The sequence below is a fragment of the Acinonyx jubatus genome, chromosome F2, assembly GCF_027475565.1.
Source record: "Acinonyx jubatus isolate Ajub_Pintada_27869175 chromosome F2, VMU_Ajub_asm_v1.0, whole genome shotgun sequence".
NCBI lineage: Eukaryota > Metazoa > Chordata > Mammalia > Carnivora > Felidae > Acinonyx > Acinonyx jubatus.
In genome coordinates, this window is record NC_069394.1 from 9308255 (window position 1) to 9325892 (window position 17638).

Below are 17638 nucleotides of genomic sequence, written 5' to 3' on the forward strand. Positions count from 1 at the left end.
TTTATTTGCCCGCGAACACCATCTTCGACTCTCCGCTCCTTTATGACAATTTTGTACAGTTCAGCCTAATTGCTCACTTCTGGTGGAAGTGTCATAGTGAATATTTTTAAATCAAGAGACTGTGCTTGATGATGAGGTTTCTTCCGTGCAAGAGCTCACAGCCTGGTGGTGGAGGGGGTGGGTGATTTGTGAATAGGAAAAGCCCCAATCCTAAACCAGTTGGTATTTGTTCTCACACTCCTTTCTAAACAGTAGACAAAAAAATTAGACCAACGTTGGTAAAAATTAAACGAAAACTTTGTCTCCCACCCGTGTAATCCTTCGCTATTACAAAAGGAAAACAAAAACCTTTGTACACACACAGACTGTGTGTGACTATTTATAGCAAGTGCTTTCATAGTAGCTATAAAATGGAAACAACCCAAATATTCTTCAACATGTGTTAATGAATTGGTCGCGGGCACGATTCCATTTATTACCTGGCCCCCACAGGTCCCCACTGTGGTAAGGCAATGCTTTGTTGTTTCCAGATGTTAATGGCAGCTCAGACCTGGAGCCCCCAAGCGTCCCAGTGATTTGGTATTCTCCCTTCCCCAGGGTATTGTCACTCAAGTAAATGGCCAGCAGGCCTTTTGGAAAGGATTTGGATGAATCCTTGCCAACTATTCTTGGGGACTCAGCCTCTCTTTTAGACAACATGTTGTCAAATAAAACACAGGACACCCAATATTTTTATTCGCTAAATCTGGCAACCCTCGTTTCGGGTCCCAAAACTCACTAAGGCCTGGAGACTGGCAAGAAATTGTGAATTTTTATTGAGGCAACTGTCCTTCGTTTTCTGGTCATCAATCCTTGCTGTCTTTTGATTGCACAGATTGAGTAGTACCTTTGTTGGCTGAGCATCTATTTTGTCCTTAGGAATGTCATATTCTATTCACCATCTCCATTGCCCTCCGTGGATGTAGACCACTGGCCCCACCCCAACCTTGTCCCTCCTTAGAACATCTATCCACCTAGCTTCTAAAGTTAAGTGTTGCTACTGACCTTCATTGTTTTAGGAGTCTGTCATCCCAGTTTCTATCAGTTAACCCAGGTCTTTAAAAGCATCTCTTGTGGTCAGCCTTGGCCTTTTATTTGTCTAGTTTTGGGCTCAGGGTATGCTGGCTTTGTAGAATTATCTTAGCAAGCATTCTTAAATTTTCTTAAGTTCTTAAATTTTTGTACATTTTATAGAAGTGTTTTTGTACACTGGGTATTATTTTTTCTTAAATGTTTGGTAGAATTCATCAGTGAAGATGCCTGTGCTATGGTTTTCTTTGTGGAAAGGTTTGAACTACATATTCAACTACTGTGGTAGATGCAGGGCTGTTTGATTTATCTGTGTCTTGCTGCGTGAGCTTTGGTAGTTTGTGTCTTTTAAGAAATTTTCCCTTTTCATATAAGTTCTCGAATTTATTAGCATAGTTATTTAGATTACTCTCTTATTAGCCTTTTAATCCTGTATAATCTAATGTCATGCTTTCCTTGCTAATAATGGAAATTTATGTCTTCTCTCTCTTTACTGATCAGTCTGGCTAGATGTTTACCGATTTTATTTTTTTATGTATTTTTATTGACTTTTTCCATTGTTTTTGTTTCTATTTCACTGATTTTTGGTCTAATCTTTTTTCTTTTTTGTTTCCTTTCTTCTGCTTAGTTTGGGTTCAATTTATTCTTTTTCTAGCTTCTTAAGGAGGAAGCTAATGTTTGAGACCTCTTTCCTTTCTTACTATAGGCATTAGTGCTGTTAATTTTCCCCAACTTATGTTTTAGCCATATCACACACATTTTGATATGCCTTTTAAAAAATATATTTATTTATTTTTGAGAGAGACAGAGAGACAGAGTGCAAGTGGGAGAGGAACATAGGGAGAGGGAGACAGAATCTAAAGCAGGTTCCAGGCTGTGAGCTGTTAGCACAGACCCCGACGTAGGGCTTGAACTCACGAACTCTGAGTTCATGACCTGAGCCGACCAAGACACCCAGGCGTCCCACCTTTTTTTTGTTCTGTTCAAGACAGTTTCTGACTTCCCTTTGGATTTCCTGATATTCAGTGTCTGGGGTGTGTGTGTGTGTGTGTGTGTGTGTGTGTGTGCGTGCGTATGTGTTTTCATATATTTCTTTCCTGGATTTTCCTGTCCCTATGACTCCATCATGTCTGGAACATGAAGTTCCTGCTCCTCTTATGATATAGTCCTGGTCCTTGTTCTCTGGCCTCTCTACCCTCTGGTTTTAGGAAGCAAACCTCTTTATACGCTGCCAGTGTGCTACTCTGGCTTTTTTTAACTGTCCGATGAATCACGTCCAGCCTTTCCTTTCCAACAGTGTCCACAACAGCAGCCACCCAATATAGCTGTCCTTTGAGTTATAGTGTCCCCTGTATTTCTCTATTGCCCAGTGTGTCACGTCACACTTACTGGTGCGATCTCTTCCATGACTATCCTCTTCGCTATACGTTGAATGTTTGTGCCCCCTCCCCCCAAATTCATATCCTCAATGTGATGGTATTAGGAGGTGGGTCATGAGCAGGGAGCCCTCATAATTGGGATTATTGCCCTTATGAAAGAGGCCCCAGAGACCTGACTTGCTCCTTCCACCGTGTGAGATTACCATCAGTGGGGAAGCCGGCTGTCCCCAGACACTAGATCTGCCGGTGCTGTGACCTTGGACTTCCAGCCTCCAGAACTGTGAGAAATAAATGTTTCTAGTTTATAATCCACCTGCTTTATGGCACTTGTGTTATAGTATTCCAAATGGGTTGACACTGTAGTGCAAGTGTTGAACGTCCCCCAGCTGCCTTGTGCCCAACACCATCTGTGCCCCACCTACCGCCAGTAATGGTGTCCTCATTGCCACTCGGGCAGCCGACTCTGACTCTGGAGGCCCGTCGTGGCTAGCGTCTGTCTTCACGTACCACTTCTGATATCAACCCTTCCAGGTTGGGTTGGCTGAAAGGCAGACTCTTCGATGCAGATTAGTGTGTAGGAGGTTCACTCGGAACATTACTGGAGCGGGTAGGGAAGGAGGCAAGACTGGGCGGGGAAGGACGTTGGGCTATGATGCATTTTAACAAAGGCCTTACCCACAAACCCACCCGGATACTTGGAGGTCTAAACTGGAAATGGACATTCTGATTTTCCCGAGCTCGGGTGAGAGGGCTGGGCCCTTATGGCCCCTCATCAGCCATTCGTTGGATATGGGCTTTCCTGGGAAGGGGCGTGGCGTTGGTCGAGGTGTCATTTCAGCGGAGTGACTTATGAAGAAAGTGGGCAGCCTGAGGGCAGTCCACTGGCACCACTCCCAGCAGCTGGAGGAACTGATCCTTCAGTTTGGAAGGAGGGATCTGGGAAGTGCAACATAGTGTCCGTTGTAGCCGGAGCGCCCTTCCTCATCTGTTTATCTTGCAAATACCTACCCACGTTTCAACACTCAGCCCAGGCTTCTTCTCCATGATGCCTCTTTTGACGTCCCTCCTGTCACTCAGTAGCCCTGATCCCCCCTTTCTCTGTCCTCCCTGTTCCCTCTGTACACTTCTGTCACTGCCCCATGGCACTTCACCATGGTCTTTACTAGCATTCTCCGTGTGAATAGACGCTAGAGGGTATCGTTGCGTTAGGTCTTGTGTGGCTAGCGTTGCACGTTCTGGTGACCTCGAGTCAGTAAAAAAAGGCAGAGCAAATGAGCAATCCTGTTTTGAAAAGTGTCCATTGGAAACCATACAAGAAAGAACAGTTTAGATGCTACGAGAGGTGACCTTCTCCTGTTTGTGACCCCTTCGTCTCTTGTTAAGTCATAAATGTATCTGCTGCGTCTTCGGAGATGTTTAAACATTCTGCAAAACCTGCTAGGAACACAGATTATTGACTTTATTCTAATCTAGTGAGGAATCGAGGGCTGTTCACAAAACACGATATAAAGCCTGAAGGAATGAACACTAAGTTGGCGGCTTTGGAAGCTTCTAGAATTTTGCTCAAGCCACTGAAAAATCTTGGTAGAAACGGCAGCCTGACAACTTCCGGGGCTCCAGAAACCTTCTCCTTCTGGCCTTTACCCCCGCCCCCACCCCACAAAGTCATTTTATTGCCCTCCCTGGAGTTGTTGAGAACCCTGTCATTGTAAGGAATCGAAAAGAAGCCTGGGCCGGCCGGTGAGTTTCGGTTAAACCCTCGGAATCCTTAGCAGCATTCTGCTAGTGAGAGAAGTACGAATCTGTGGTTACGCTGTCAGTGGTTTTACCCGCCACGACGGCTCCAGCCATATTTTGGTTAGTACCCCCCGTGGGCGAGACACTTCCCAGAATCCATTCAAGTCCCGCGTTTTGCTCTGCGAATTTTTCCGAAATCAGGACGTGAAAGCACACTGTTTCTCATCCGCTACCCGGGAATGTTCTCCCTCCACTGTGTGGTGGGCATCGCCCACGCCATCTCTCTCGAAATAGCGTTATGACGACCCACTGAGACTTCCAAAACAGTTTTAAATCCCTGGAATGACTTCGTGTAAGTGCAGTGCTGTCGTATTCGGCGTAGGGCTTCCCAAAGGTGAACCGTGCTCCCGGGAGCTCGAGCACGTTTGGTCTGAATTACACAGTGCGTAGAACCGCAGAATGCTTTCCTGTCGTGAGGCGCGGAACACTGTTGTCCCCATCCGCCGCGTGGACGCTCTTGCACATTTCTTCCTGGGGACGCTGGTTTCCTCACTGACATTTGCCGTTGCAGGCGGGCAGTGCCGCGTAACAGCAGTTTCCTGAGCGCCATAAAACGGTGTGCCACGCGTCAGCTTGCTTAATATGGAAGAGCCCAGAAGTAGGCCCCTGGGAGATCTTGCCTTCCTCTGTGATTCTCCATTTTCTTTTCATCTGTCCTAATTGTCTGTAATTGTTGCTGTTGGGCAGGCGTCCCTGGGGTGCCAGATCAGCTGTCGGTCCCTCCTGTGTGTGCATGCACACACCAATTAGTGATTATGCTAAGGGCCGGGGCTCCTCTCCCCCCATTCCTTTTGACTAATGGTGACTTTTATCATCTTAATTGTTGCGGCTAGGAGATACGGATCAACATAATTCCTTCCTAATATCTACATGCCTCTGAAAGGGAGGGTTTGGCAATCGCATGGAAGTGATCAAATTCACACACGCAATAGCATAATGAAAAGGGTTTCTGAATTTTAGGAAAGGTGTAGCCAGGGAATGTAGGAAGGATATTTGGTGTCCGTAGAGGAAGCTGCTGGCCTTTAGGGTCGGACAAATTGGAAAAGCCTTTAAGACTGTAGAGCTGGAGAGGCCTGAGATACCTTTAGTGTTTCTGAGACCCAGGAAGCCCCCGGGGGGCTGTGCAGATGCTGATGTTAGCTTTTGCAGGCCAGAGACGGTGATGCTCAACAAGGTGTTTTCAGAATTCCCCTGAACACATTCGACTTAACCGTACTTACCGATGACGGCTTCTGTGGGATTCAAGTTGGGTTTATATCTTCAATATGAATAACCCACTAAGCCTTCAGGGGCAACTGGGGACCCAGGGAAAGACTATAACAAGGCCCATGTATCAAGTTATAATCAAACTGCCGCATAAAATGCATTTTCCACCCTTGACAAGGAGACCTTTATAACGACCCAGAAGGCTACATTTAATACGTTTCTCAAACCCCTTGGGATCTGTGCCAGAGCTGGGGGGGGGGGGGGCAGGGCTGGGGAGAGCTGGCTCCCCGGCCATCCCTCCCTTCTCTTCCCATCTCTGGCCCTATCCTGGCCCCTCAAGCCCACGTATGAAGGTGGATACTCAGCCTGCATATCCGTCCACATCTCAGCAAACAGCTGCTCCTTGGACACTTTGGGATGCGTAACCTGATGGTGTGGTCTGGGATGGACCTGGAGAAGTGGCCAGCGTCGAGCTTGGAGGCAGGCCTGGGGCCCCTTGGGCAGAGAATTCTGTTGTTCCTCCACCTGGGACGTGTTCTAGACGGAAGGGCATGGGCTCCGGATGGGCACATCCTCCTGGCCCCGTGGACTCCAGGTCTGATGGCGGCAAGGCCTCCAAAAACCCGGCCCCCTGCTCCATGGATTGGTGTAGTTAAGGTTACACATACCCTCCTGGTCATTGAGGGTCTTACCCGTAGTAGCGAATAATTCCCACATTTCACTGAATTTGCTGAAATAACATTGGTTGTTCTGTCCCAACCCCTTCATCCCTGTTGCATCATTACTAAGACAATTCTTACAGTTAATTACAGAGGCAGGTAATACGTTTGACTTCACGCAACAGCTTTGCTGTGTCCTCAACTTGCTGTACCCGTCCATCCACTATCAGTTGACCGAAGCTAGTAGAGCCAACTCTGGGAGTGGGATGTGTGGAGACTAGTTTTCATGCCCTTCTGTTAGAGGTTTGGTTTCCAGAAAGCTGTTTTCTGTTTACACTGGTTTGCGTACTAGCCGTGGCATCCGGAGACAGCAGAGTGCAGCAGGCAGTAGGGACCCCGGGGGGCCAGGACTGGCCAGAACTCCCTGTTAGCCCCTTTGCCTGCCATTTGGGCCCACTTCTCCCCGGGACCCGGCTGGGGGTCTGTTAGCCACCTCTGCCTGCTAGTTGAGCCAAAACGTAGAACAGCAGGACGTGCCCCGTGCATGGTGTTTTAATCTCCAGACCTTCACGTTTCCCCTGACTTCCAAAGAACTGTCTTTGCAAGCAACCCCATCTCCTACCACCAGAAATAGCAGGGGTTCAGCCTCCTGCACACAGATGATCGAGTTCGTAGCTGTTTTCACTGTTTTTTTTTTCTTTTTTTGACGTTTATCTATTATTGAGAAAGAGAGAGACAGAGCATGAGCATGGGAGGGGCAGAGAGAGAGGGAGACACAGAATCTGAAGCAGGCTCCAGGCTCCGAGCTGTCAGCACAGAGCCTGATGCGGAGCTTGACGAACCGTGAGATCATGACCTGAGCTGAAGTTGGACGCTGAACCGACTGAGCCATCCAGGCACCCCCTCCCCCACTCCTTTTTTTTTTTTTTTTTTTAACAAAAGGGCAAGTCCACCTTTAAGAGTGTGGCGTGGACGTTGGCAGCCGAGGGTGCTGTGAAGAACTCTGTCTCGGCTAGAGGAGCCTGTAGAGGTCCAAGACCTTGGGCAAGTTATTGAACCTCTGGGTACGTCAATTCCTCATCTGCCCCCTATACGTACTCGTATGTCAATACATGCAAAGCACTTAGGACAGTGCCTGGCACTTGTATGTGGCAACAAATGAATCTTTGTTGTCTCTTGGGATGGATATGTAGCATTCCACTGTCCACCTAAAAGGCGGGACATTAAAATGGATTAATGATCCTTTTAATAGCGCTGGAAAACATAGGGTTTCTCCCGTTGTCATCACGTCTTTAACTTGGGTGTGTCTTAGGAAGGGGATTCCCGTCTTGCTCTTGGCTCCAACTGTGGACCAGAGAATTGTCCCCATTCCCTCGGTGCCCCCGTGGCAGGCCAGCCCCCCCCCCCCCCCCGTGCCACATAGCACTCTGGTCAGAGGGGCAGGGACTCTTACTACCCCCCCTCCCGTGAGCGGCTCCTTTCATTCCTCCTGGAAACAGAGCTCAGGGTAGCTGCTCTACAAGATTGCAGTGCAAAATCTAGCGTGCTCCTCCTCCCTCTCCAGCTCGAGTTCAATTAATCAATGTCGGTTGAATGGACAGACCTTTCCTTACTGAACGCTGGGAGCTGCTTACACGTTTTTGGCCCCCTGGTGGCCAGACTGTGCCACTTAGTCGCAAGTTGCCCTGTCGTGGTCTCCTTAGTGCGTCTCGTCCAGTTTGGCATGATAGCACCACAGGATGTCATGTCAACATATGCCATAGCAACACTCTCATGGTCATTACCCACCAACTCTGTCTCCATCCCTAGAGGAAAATGTAGGTAGACCTTGTGCAAAAAAGGCAAAATCTCTCTGACTCACCATGGTGTCGCCAGACAAGGCAACACTTGTCTGTTCTCTTACCCTTTGAAAATCACTCGGGCCTGGGGGATTGACATTTAACTGGGAAGAAAATCCAACGCATTCGTCATGTCATAACCTGATGGTGAACATAGGGACGGAGACGTAACACATAACAAATTTTCTTTCAGTCACAGAAGATCTTATTAGACGGAACTCCGAGCACAATGACTGTGTCATTTTTTCCCTGGAGGAGCTCTCCTTGCATCAGCAAGAAATAGAAAGACTAGAGCATATTGACAAATGGTGCCGGGACTTAAAAATCCTCTATCTTCAAAATAATCTCATTGGAAAAATTGGTAAGTGTTCAGGATTTTGTTCTCATGGTTTCTTCGACGTTTTGAGTGGGGAAACCTGGGGAAGTTGCAGGGTGATTCTTAGAAGAAGACGACACGGGTGACAAAGAACCACCCGGGCAAACAGACACGGCCAGCTCTCGGGAGCCTGCCTGGACCTTTCTCTGAGCTCCCACGCTGCTCAGTCCCCTTGCCTGAGGCTCTCCAGGGACGCCATCGAGGAGTTGCGATGTTCAGGCATGTTTGTCGACCTGCCCGTTTGTAGCCAGGGTTTGGTAAAAGTTTGAAAGAAGGAAAATAGAATCCAGGCATTTGTCCTGGTTTCACACCGCTCCGTGGAACAGAAAGGGTTGCATGGGAGTTGAGTAAACCCTCGTCAGATTCCCTGTGGTGGCTGGTTCTGCCGTGGTTACAGAGCTCGTGTCTGGGCGAGGCCGTGTGCTCCGTATTGGGTCTCGAGAGGGTTCCACACCCACACCCCTGTTTACTGCTCCAGTTAGGAATGAAGTGACGGGGAGACGGATCAGAATGTTAGCATTGTAACTGACAAAACCTTTTGGAGAAGGTGGCCTAGACTCGCCGCCACGGGGCTTCCTAAAAACGCCCTCAGGTTAAATGTGTCCACCCGGTCACATGCAGTCTGGGCAACCAGAGGCTGGCAGGCCCCCTGCGTATGGCAGTAGGGGGACAAGAGCACGTCCTCTCTGCTGGTGGGAGGAGCCCAGAAGCCAGGACTGAGGGGGACCGGGCATTGCCCGGCTCCTTCTCCCAGTTCATCCATTGGATGGGTGGGCCCTCCTCACAGTCCCAGGGGGAAGAATGAGTTAAGGGGCAGGGAGAAGGGGGACCTGCCAGGTGGAAACAGGAGTGTTTCCACACTCAGGAGAGCGCAGGCCCTGATGGGCTTGATCCCTGCCTCGGGCACCTAGAAACTGTGTGAAGGGGACACCCGGGTGGCTCAGTCAGTCGAGTGCCCGACTTCAGCTCAGGTCGTGATCTCAGGGCTCGTGAGTTCGAGCCCCGCGTCGGGCTCACTGCTGTCCGCACAGACAGCACAGACTGTCCCTCCCCTGCTCATGCTCTCTCTCTCAAAAAGGAAAAGGGGGAAAAAAAAAAACCTGTGTGAAATCAGATGAGTCTGTTAACTTAGTCTTGCCGTGTCTACACCAGGGACTGCGTGAAACAACGCACTTACTTCTTGAGCTCCGCGCTCGCCCAGATGCTGTCTGCTGCCACTGCTGTTAATGTTGTCATCCACCCAGGCTGGCCACGTGGGGGTGGGGGCAGGGGCGGGGGGAAAAGGGACGGACATAAGGGTCACCTAAGGGTCGTGGCTCTGGCACTGGCACCAGAGGTCAGCCTGCAAGGTCATTTGAACTTGCCCCGGTGTGGTTCTCGACAGGGGTGTTTGACGACACCCGGGACGGTTTTGGTTGCCACAGGCGTGGGGGGGCGGGGAGGGGGTGCCGCTGCATGTCCTGTACCGGGACCCCGGGACACCGCTAACTGTCCTGTGGTGCCCGGGCTGGCCCCACAGTGTTCGTGCTGCTGAGGTTGAGAAACCCTGGTGGGTTGCAAAAAAAAAAAAAAAAAACCTGGAATCTGCATTATTTTTTGAAGATTTGAAGATTTGTTAACATTCTTTATCTTTCTTCAGATCATTATTTTCGGCATCTTTCACTTCACCAGAGATTAGAAACTCTGGCACACTGTTCAATTAAAAAGGCTGTTAGAGAAAACCACCAGCTTTTCTGCGGGGGTGGGCGGGGGGGGGGGGGGCATTAAGGAGCCGTCCTAATTGTAGAGATCTAAAAGAGTTCCGGAAATTTCAATCTCCACAGCTGGGTCCATCACAATTACTAATTAGCGGCATAGTATTTCAGGCCTTTTCAGAGCTGTGAGAAAGCTTACATTTCTGCTTCCAAAGTATTCTTGAATTAAACACTCTTTTAAATCCTAATAATGGGATTTTTCAGTGCTACTCCACCCATAGGCACTTAGGCACTTTATTAGCAAGCAAAAGTGTTTCTCCGGGACTCAGACTGGCTCTTGTGCCCTCGAGGTAGGGGCTTGCAAAAAAAATGGTTGCCTCTCCTGAAGCTCTGTTCCTCATTGCGGGGTGCACATGGGCTCGCTTGGGGGGCTGTGCTTAGTGCTGGTCCCAGGGTGAGCCCAGGACCCCCCTGGTCTTGTTAACCTGGGGCTCCAGCCCCCTCCCAGACCTCCTGACTTAACCTGCTGGGGGGCTCCCCAAATCTGCATTTGCAATGGCTCCCCAGTGAGCCTGAGGCCTACCTGAGAGCAGAGCTGATTGCACTGGGGGGTGGCTTTGGTCCAGGGCAAGTCTGTGGGTCTGGTAATGGCCATGGGTGAGAACTGTTTCCAGGATGGTTTGGGCTAGAACCACGGTTTGGCTGCCTCCGTTCCCGCTTGCCAAGAGTGCTGTGCGTTATTATCTGCAGAGCCTTTTCTCCCCCTGACCAATTTAACCTATTCTTTTTTTTTTAATTTTTTTTAATTTTTGAAGTTTATTTATTTATTTTGACAGGGAGGGAGGGGCAGAGAGAGAGAGGGAGAGAGAGAGACTCCCAAGCAGGATTCTGCGCTGAGAGTGCGGAGCCCGACTTGGGGCTCAACCTCACGAACTCTGAGATCACGACCTGAGCCAAAATCAAGAGTTGGGGCGCCTAACCGACGGAGCCACCCAGGCTCCCCTCCTTAACCCGTTTTCCTTTTTTTTCAGCCCATTATTCTTGAGAGATAGTTTAAGAAATCCTCCTAAAACAAATCTTCCTTTTTTTTTCCTTATCAGAAGACCCTTTTCACATTTAGAAGGTTATACATGTAACAAATGTGGGGAAGGAACAAGTATTTTGTTGTCGGCTGGTAGTTTTAACAGTAATAACTTCAGGTATTTTTGTTTAGGGTGCAGACTAGACACTCTGTTTGCACACAGACCTTCACAAATCTGTTGACTGTTGAATGCTCCAGTGTTGCCTAGAGAACCTCCTGGAAACATCAGTATTACTTACAGTCATCTAATTGCTAAGAGAAACTCTAGGAATTTATTCCCAGATCCTCGTTTTAAAAAAATGAGTACGCTGAGGCTTAGAGAGATAAAGTGTTACTCTTAGGCCTACAGGGAACACGTAGGTGGCATTTTCTAAATTTTAAACGAAATGTAACAATGATAAAGGTGATGATAACTATAAATTTATCATATTTGATCTTCCTAATCTCCATGGAAAATGGGCAGAAGGAGCCTTATTGAAGTGAGGAATTCCCAAATCCACATTCCTTAGCAGGGTTTCCTACATTCGTGTCCTCTTAGAAAGGACTGTGCTTTTAGGGTGTCGTGTCATGATATATACTCAGGAGTCAAGATTTCCTGGCTTTGCCACTGAACCTTGCACAAGTGATTAATTCTCTGCACCTTCGTATTCCTATTTGGAAAAGGGGACAACAGTAATTTTTACCTCACGGGGTTGTTAAGAGGATTAAATGATATCATATATGCAAAATGCTTAGAAATATACATGGCATATAATAAGCTCTCAATGATGTTACCTATGGTATTATTAGCAGTTTTTAAAAAAATGTTTATTTATCTTTGAGAGAGAGAGCACAAGGGAGGGAGGGGCAGAGACAGAGGGAGACACAGGATCCGAAGCTCTCAGTGCAGAGCCTGATGCACGGATCGACGTGGGACTCGAACTCGTGAACCGCGAGATCGTGATTTGAGCCGAGGTTGGAAGCTTATGAGCCAAATGAGCCACCCAGGCGCCCCAGTATTATTAGCATTTTTAAGTGTCCCCGTCCTACAGAAATTCTCTGACTTATTTATGCTTATCATTTTGCCTCTAAGAGCTTTTGTGTTTGTTAAAAACAATAATCCTGTATGTATCAGGGTAAATTTGATTTCACGTGAAGGAAACCCCAGCTTCATTGCGGCTTACCAGTAAGGAAATCACATATCTTACCCACCGGTAAGCCCAGAGATAGGACAGTCTCCAGGGTTCGGTGATGCCTTCTTTCTGCTCCCCAACCACAGTATGGGCTCCCTCCTGCTGCTGGTTTCCTCGTGGCTGTAAGAGGACTGTGAGTATCTGTAAGGGTATCACTTTCTTCCCTAATAACATCCAGCAGGAAAAAGGAAAAGACCATCCCCAAGCATGGAACATAGACCTTTCCCTCTTATCTGACCGGGAGACCTTGATTTGCATGTCTTCTCCTGCATCACACGTTGCCAGGAGATTGCCGGGGGCTGGTTGGCTTAAGCCTAGTTCCTGAATTGTCATTAACAAGGGACATGCTGTTGCTATGCACTGGCCCAGCTTGGTGAAGCCAGCCTCTGGAGTTAGAGCTGGCTGGGGATAAGAGCAGAAGTGGGTTCTATTAGGAGCTATGGAGAAAGATATGGGTGTTGCTTTGGGCAACCAACAATCTCTCATGTCCAAGTACAGACACGAAAAAGCAACACGGTTTTCATAACCATAATAATGCGTAGATTCCCTTTATCATTTTCACAGTAGATTGTGTGACAATAGCGTTTATCTTGAAGGTTAATTGATTACATTATTTGTATCTTTCAGAAAATGTTAGCAAACTCAAGAAACTTGAATATTTGAACTTAGCTTTAAACAACATTGAAAAAATTGAAAATTTGGAAGGTAAGAATTTTCTTCTTACATTTTATTATGAATTAAAATTGAGATTTGCATCTAGATTTAAACTGTACTGCTTAAACAATAGGTGTACTTTTCAAATTAACATTTTACCGAAGTCTTATGTTTATTAATTATTGGTGAAAATTCAAATAATAATAGATCTATGAATTTGAAAATGGAAGTCCACTTCATGCCTTCCTAACCCAGCTTCCCTCACAGAGATAGTGGTGTTAAAATTAACCCTTGGTTGATCATGATTTCACGGTCATGAGATCAAGCCCCGCATCGGGCTCCACACTGATGGTGGAGTCTACTTCGGATTCTCTCTCTCTCTCTGATTCTCTCTCTCTCTGTCTCAATAAATAAGTAAACATTTATAAAAAAAATAAACCTTGGTTGAATACAAGCTAGTTTTGTTTCATTTGCTATTTATCAATGGGACCATACTATGAGTATTGTTTTGAGAATTGATTTCTTCTGTGAAATTACCTTGTTCTTTCACATCCAGGAACCACGGGGGCTTTCTACCAGAATGATGGTAGACTGATTTATCTAACAATTTTTCTGCAGATGGGCATTTGGGTGGTTTCCAGCATTTTGTATAATAGGCATGGCTGCAATGAGGATTCTTCACAGTTCGCTCTGTGTGCATGTGTTTATAGGATAAACACACAGAAATGGAATTCCTAGGTTTAAATACGCACATTTTGATAAGAATTGCCAAGTTATTCCCCAAAAAGGTTATATCAATTTACTTTTGTACTGATAGTCCATGTGAGTACCCATTTTTACACAACCTCACTAATAATTTTAGTAAACAATTTTTTAATATTTATTTATTTTTTTTTTAAGAGAGAGAGAGAGAGAGAGAGCAAGCCAGGGAAGGGGAGAGAGAGAGGGAGAGAGAAATCCCAAGCAGGCTGTAGGTTTTCAGCACAGAGCCCGATGTGGGGCTCAAACTCACCAACTGTGAGATCATGACCTGAGCTGAAACCAAGAGTTGGACACTTAACTGAGCCACCCAGGCGCCCCAATAAGCAATCTTTAAAAAAAAAAAAACAAAGGCATTATTATCAAATATTTATTTAAATTATTTACATCTCCCTTATTAGTATTGAGTGTCCATATAATCCTTCAGATTTTTATAGATTATTTGTATTTCTTATCTCTACTTTACATTTATTGGTTATTTTTATTTTGGTTTATCTTTTTAATTGCTCTTAAACATTCCAGATATTAATGTTTTGTTATATATGCTATAAATATTTTCTCTTGAGTCTGCTACTTTTCCTTTGTTCCATTTATGATGCTAGCATCATTCAGAAGTATTACATTTTAATAGACTCAACTTTTCACTTTTTCTTTATAGTTTCTGAATATAAATATATTCTACATTAAGTTCTAGTTTTAATGATTGTATTTTTACATTGAATATCTCTAGTACCTCTCAAATTTATCATATAAAAGGATATGTTTTTGGATAAAGAAAATGACGTACACATGTACACAATGGAATATTATGTAGCCATAAAAAAGAATGGAATCTTGCCATTTATGACAACGTGGACGGGCATGGAAGCCATTATGCTAAGTGAAATAAGTCAGCCAAAGACAAATACCGTATGATCTTCCTTATATGTGAAATCTGAATAATAAAACAAAACAAACAAGACACCAAGCTCAGAGATACACAGAACAGAAGATTCGGTGGTTGTCACGGGTGGGGGTGGGCGGAGCAGGCAAAAGAGAGGAAGGGAGCCAAGAGGTACAAACCTTAAAACTATAAAATAATTCTCCTTTTTAGTGGGGTCTGCCTGGTTTGGGAATCGAGGTCATGCCGGCTTCATAGAATGAGTCCAGAAGCTTTCCTTCCGTGTCTATTTGTGGAACAGCTTCAGAAGGCTAGGTATTATCTCTGCTTTAAATGTCTGGTAGAACTCCCCTGGGAAGCCATCTGGTCCTGGACTCTTATCTGTTGGGAGATTTTTGATAACGGATTCCATTTTTTCCCTGGTTATGGGTCTGTTCAAATTTTCTATTTCTTCCCATTTGAGCTTTGGTAGTGTGTGGGTGTCCAGGAATTTGTCCATTTCGTGCAAGTTGTGCAGTATTTTGGCATATAATTTTTCATAGTATTCTCTAATAATTGTACTTCTGTGGTGTCGGTTGGGATCCCTCCTCTTCCATTTGTGATCTTATCTATTTGAGTCCTCCCTCCTTTCTTTTTGAGAAGTCTGGCTTGGCGTTTATCAATTTTGTTTATTCTTTCAAAGAACCAGCTCTTAGATTCATTGATCTTTTCTACTGTTTTTTTTTTTTATTTGGATTCTGCGTTGTTTAATTCTGCTCTAATCTTTATTATTTCTCTTCTGCTGGCTTTGCGCTTTCATTGCTGCTCTGCTTCTGGTTCCTTTAGGTGTGAGGTTAGGTTCTGTGTTTGGGATTTTTCTTGTTTCTTGAGGTAGGCCTGGACTGCAATGTATTTTCCTCTTAGGACTGCCTTTGCTGTATCCCATAGGGTTTGGACTGTCATGTTTTCATTGTCATTTGCTTCCATATATTTTTAAATTTCTCCTTCAATTGCCTCGTTGACTCATACATTCTTTATAGGATGTTCTTTAACCTCCATGCATTGGGAGGCTTTACAAATTTTTTCTTATGGTTGATTTCAAGTTTCATAGCATTGTGATCTAAAAATATGCATGGTATGATCTCATTCCTTTTATATTTATTGAGGGCTGTTTTGTGACCCAGTATGTGATCTGTCTTGGAGAATGTTCCATGTGCACTTGAGAAGAAAGTCAGTCAGAAAAAGACAGATATCCTATGTTTTCACTCATATGTGGAATTTGAGAAACTTAACAGAAGACCAAGGGGGAAGGGAAGGGAAAAAAATAGTTTCAAACAGGGAGGCAAACCATAAGAGACCCTTAAATACAGAGAACAAACTAAGGGTTGCTGGGGGGGGGGGTGGTCAGGGAAGAGGGGAAAATGGGTGATGGGCATTGAGGAGGGCACTTGTTGGGATGAGCCCTGCGTATTGTATGTAAGTGATGAATCATGGGAATCTACCCCTGAAGCCAAGAGCACACTGGATACACTGTGTGTTAACTAACTTGACAATAAATTATATTTAAAAAACTATAAAATAAATCATGAGCATGTAATGCACCATATGGCGACTGTAATTAATAATGCTGTACTGCATATTTGAAAATTTCTAAGAAAGTAGATCTTAAAAGTTCTCATCACAAAGAAAAAACTTCTGTAATTGTGTAAGGTGACGGATGCTAAGTAGACTGATCGTTTCACAATATATACAAGTATTGAATCCCTGTGTTGCACACCTGAAACGAGTATAATGCTGTGTGTTAATTATACCTCAATGAAAAATAAAATAAAATAAGATGAATTTGGAAAATCGTATTTTTTTCTCAGGATGTCTCTTAGTTGAAATATTTGAAGCATTTATGTTTAATTGCTGTATAATTCACATGCCATAAAACTCACTTTTTTTCTATTATACAATTCAAGGGTTTTTAGTATAGTTACAAGGTTGTACACCCATTATCACTATCCAATTCCAGAACATTCCTTCACCCCATATGAAAACCTGTATCCACTGCCATTCATTCCTCATTTCCTCCATGCCCTACCTAGCCCCTGATCTGTTTGTCCCCATAAATTTCCTCTCTCTGAACACTTAATGTAAACGGTATTGCACAGTATGTGGTCCTTTGTGTCTGTAGCGTGTTTTCAGGGTTTATCCACATGTGGCAGGTATCAGTACCTCATTCATTTTTGTGGCCGAGTGACATTCCATTGTATGGATACACAACACTTTGCCCATTTATTAGTTGATGGATGTTTGAGTTTTTCCACTTTTTGGTTATAAATAAAGTTGCTATGAACGTTAACGTATAAGCTTTTGCATGAACGTGTTTTTTTTTTTAAATGCTTATTTACTTTTGAGAGAGAGACAGAGAGAGAGACAGAGAGAGGGGAAGTGGGAGAGGGGCAGAGAGAGAAGGAGACAGAGAATCCAAAGCAGGCTCCAGGCTCTGAGCTGTCAGCACAGAGCCCGATGCGGGGCTCGAACTCACGAGCTGTGAGTTCATGACTTGAGCTGAAATCAGCCACTTAACTGACTGAGCCAACCAGGAGCCCCATAAACATATGTTTTAACTTAATTTAGTACATACCTAGGGAACTGCTGAATCATGTGGTAACTCTCCATTTAACTTTTTAAGGAGCTGCCAAACTATTTTTTAAAGTAGTTGCACCATTTTATATTCCCACCAACAATTTCTGAGTGCTCCAACTTCTCAACATCCTCTCCAGCACTTGTTATTTCTGGTTTTTATTTCTTTCTTTATTTTCTAGGGGCCATCCTGATGGATGTGAAGGGTGTCTTATCATGGTTCTGATTTGCGTTTACCTAATGACGGATGAGCTTGGACATTTGTGTATCTTATTCGGAGAAATGTTCATTCAGAACCTTTGCCCACTTTCTAATTAGGTGATTTGTCATTTTATTGTTGATTTGTAAGGCCTATCTATAGGTTTTGGATACTAATATCTGGTCAGATACATGATTTATAGATACGTCTTTTCATCTTGAGGTCTTCTTGTCAACTTTCTTGATGTTCTTTGGAGCACAACCTTT

At 45.1% G+C, this 17638-nt stretch overlaps 1 protein-coding gene across 6 annotated transcripts in view; it reads left to right on the forward strand.

Moving 5' to 3' along the window:
- Positions 1 to 17638, forward strand: part of DNAAF11 (dynein axonemal assembly factor 11) — a 77589-nt gene that overhangs the window by 738 nt on the left and 59213 nt on the right. The window contains exons 1-3 of one of the 6 annotated variants that reach the window (XM_053208195.1): positions 4722 to 4842; positions 8141 to 8308; positions 12898 to 12975. In XM_053208195.1, coding sequence (XP_053064170.1) covers positions 4827 to 4842; positions 8141 to 8308; positions 12898 to 12975 — 262 coding nt within the window. In that variant the 5' untranslated portion in view covers positions 4722 to 4826. Of the gene's footprint in view, positions 1 to 4721; positions 4843 to 8140; positions 8309 to 12897; positions 12976 to 17638 lie in introns of those variants that run through there. The other 5 variants (XM_053208193.1, XM_053208194.1, XM_053208191.1 and 2 more) reach the window with 5 other exon arrangements.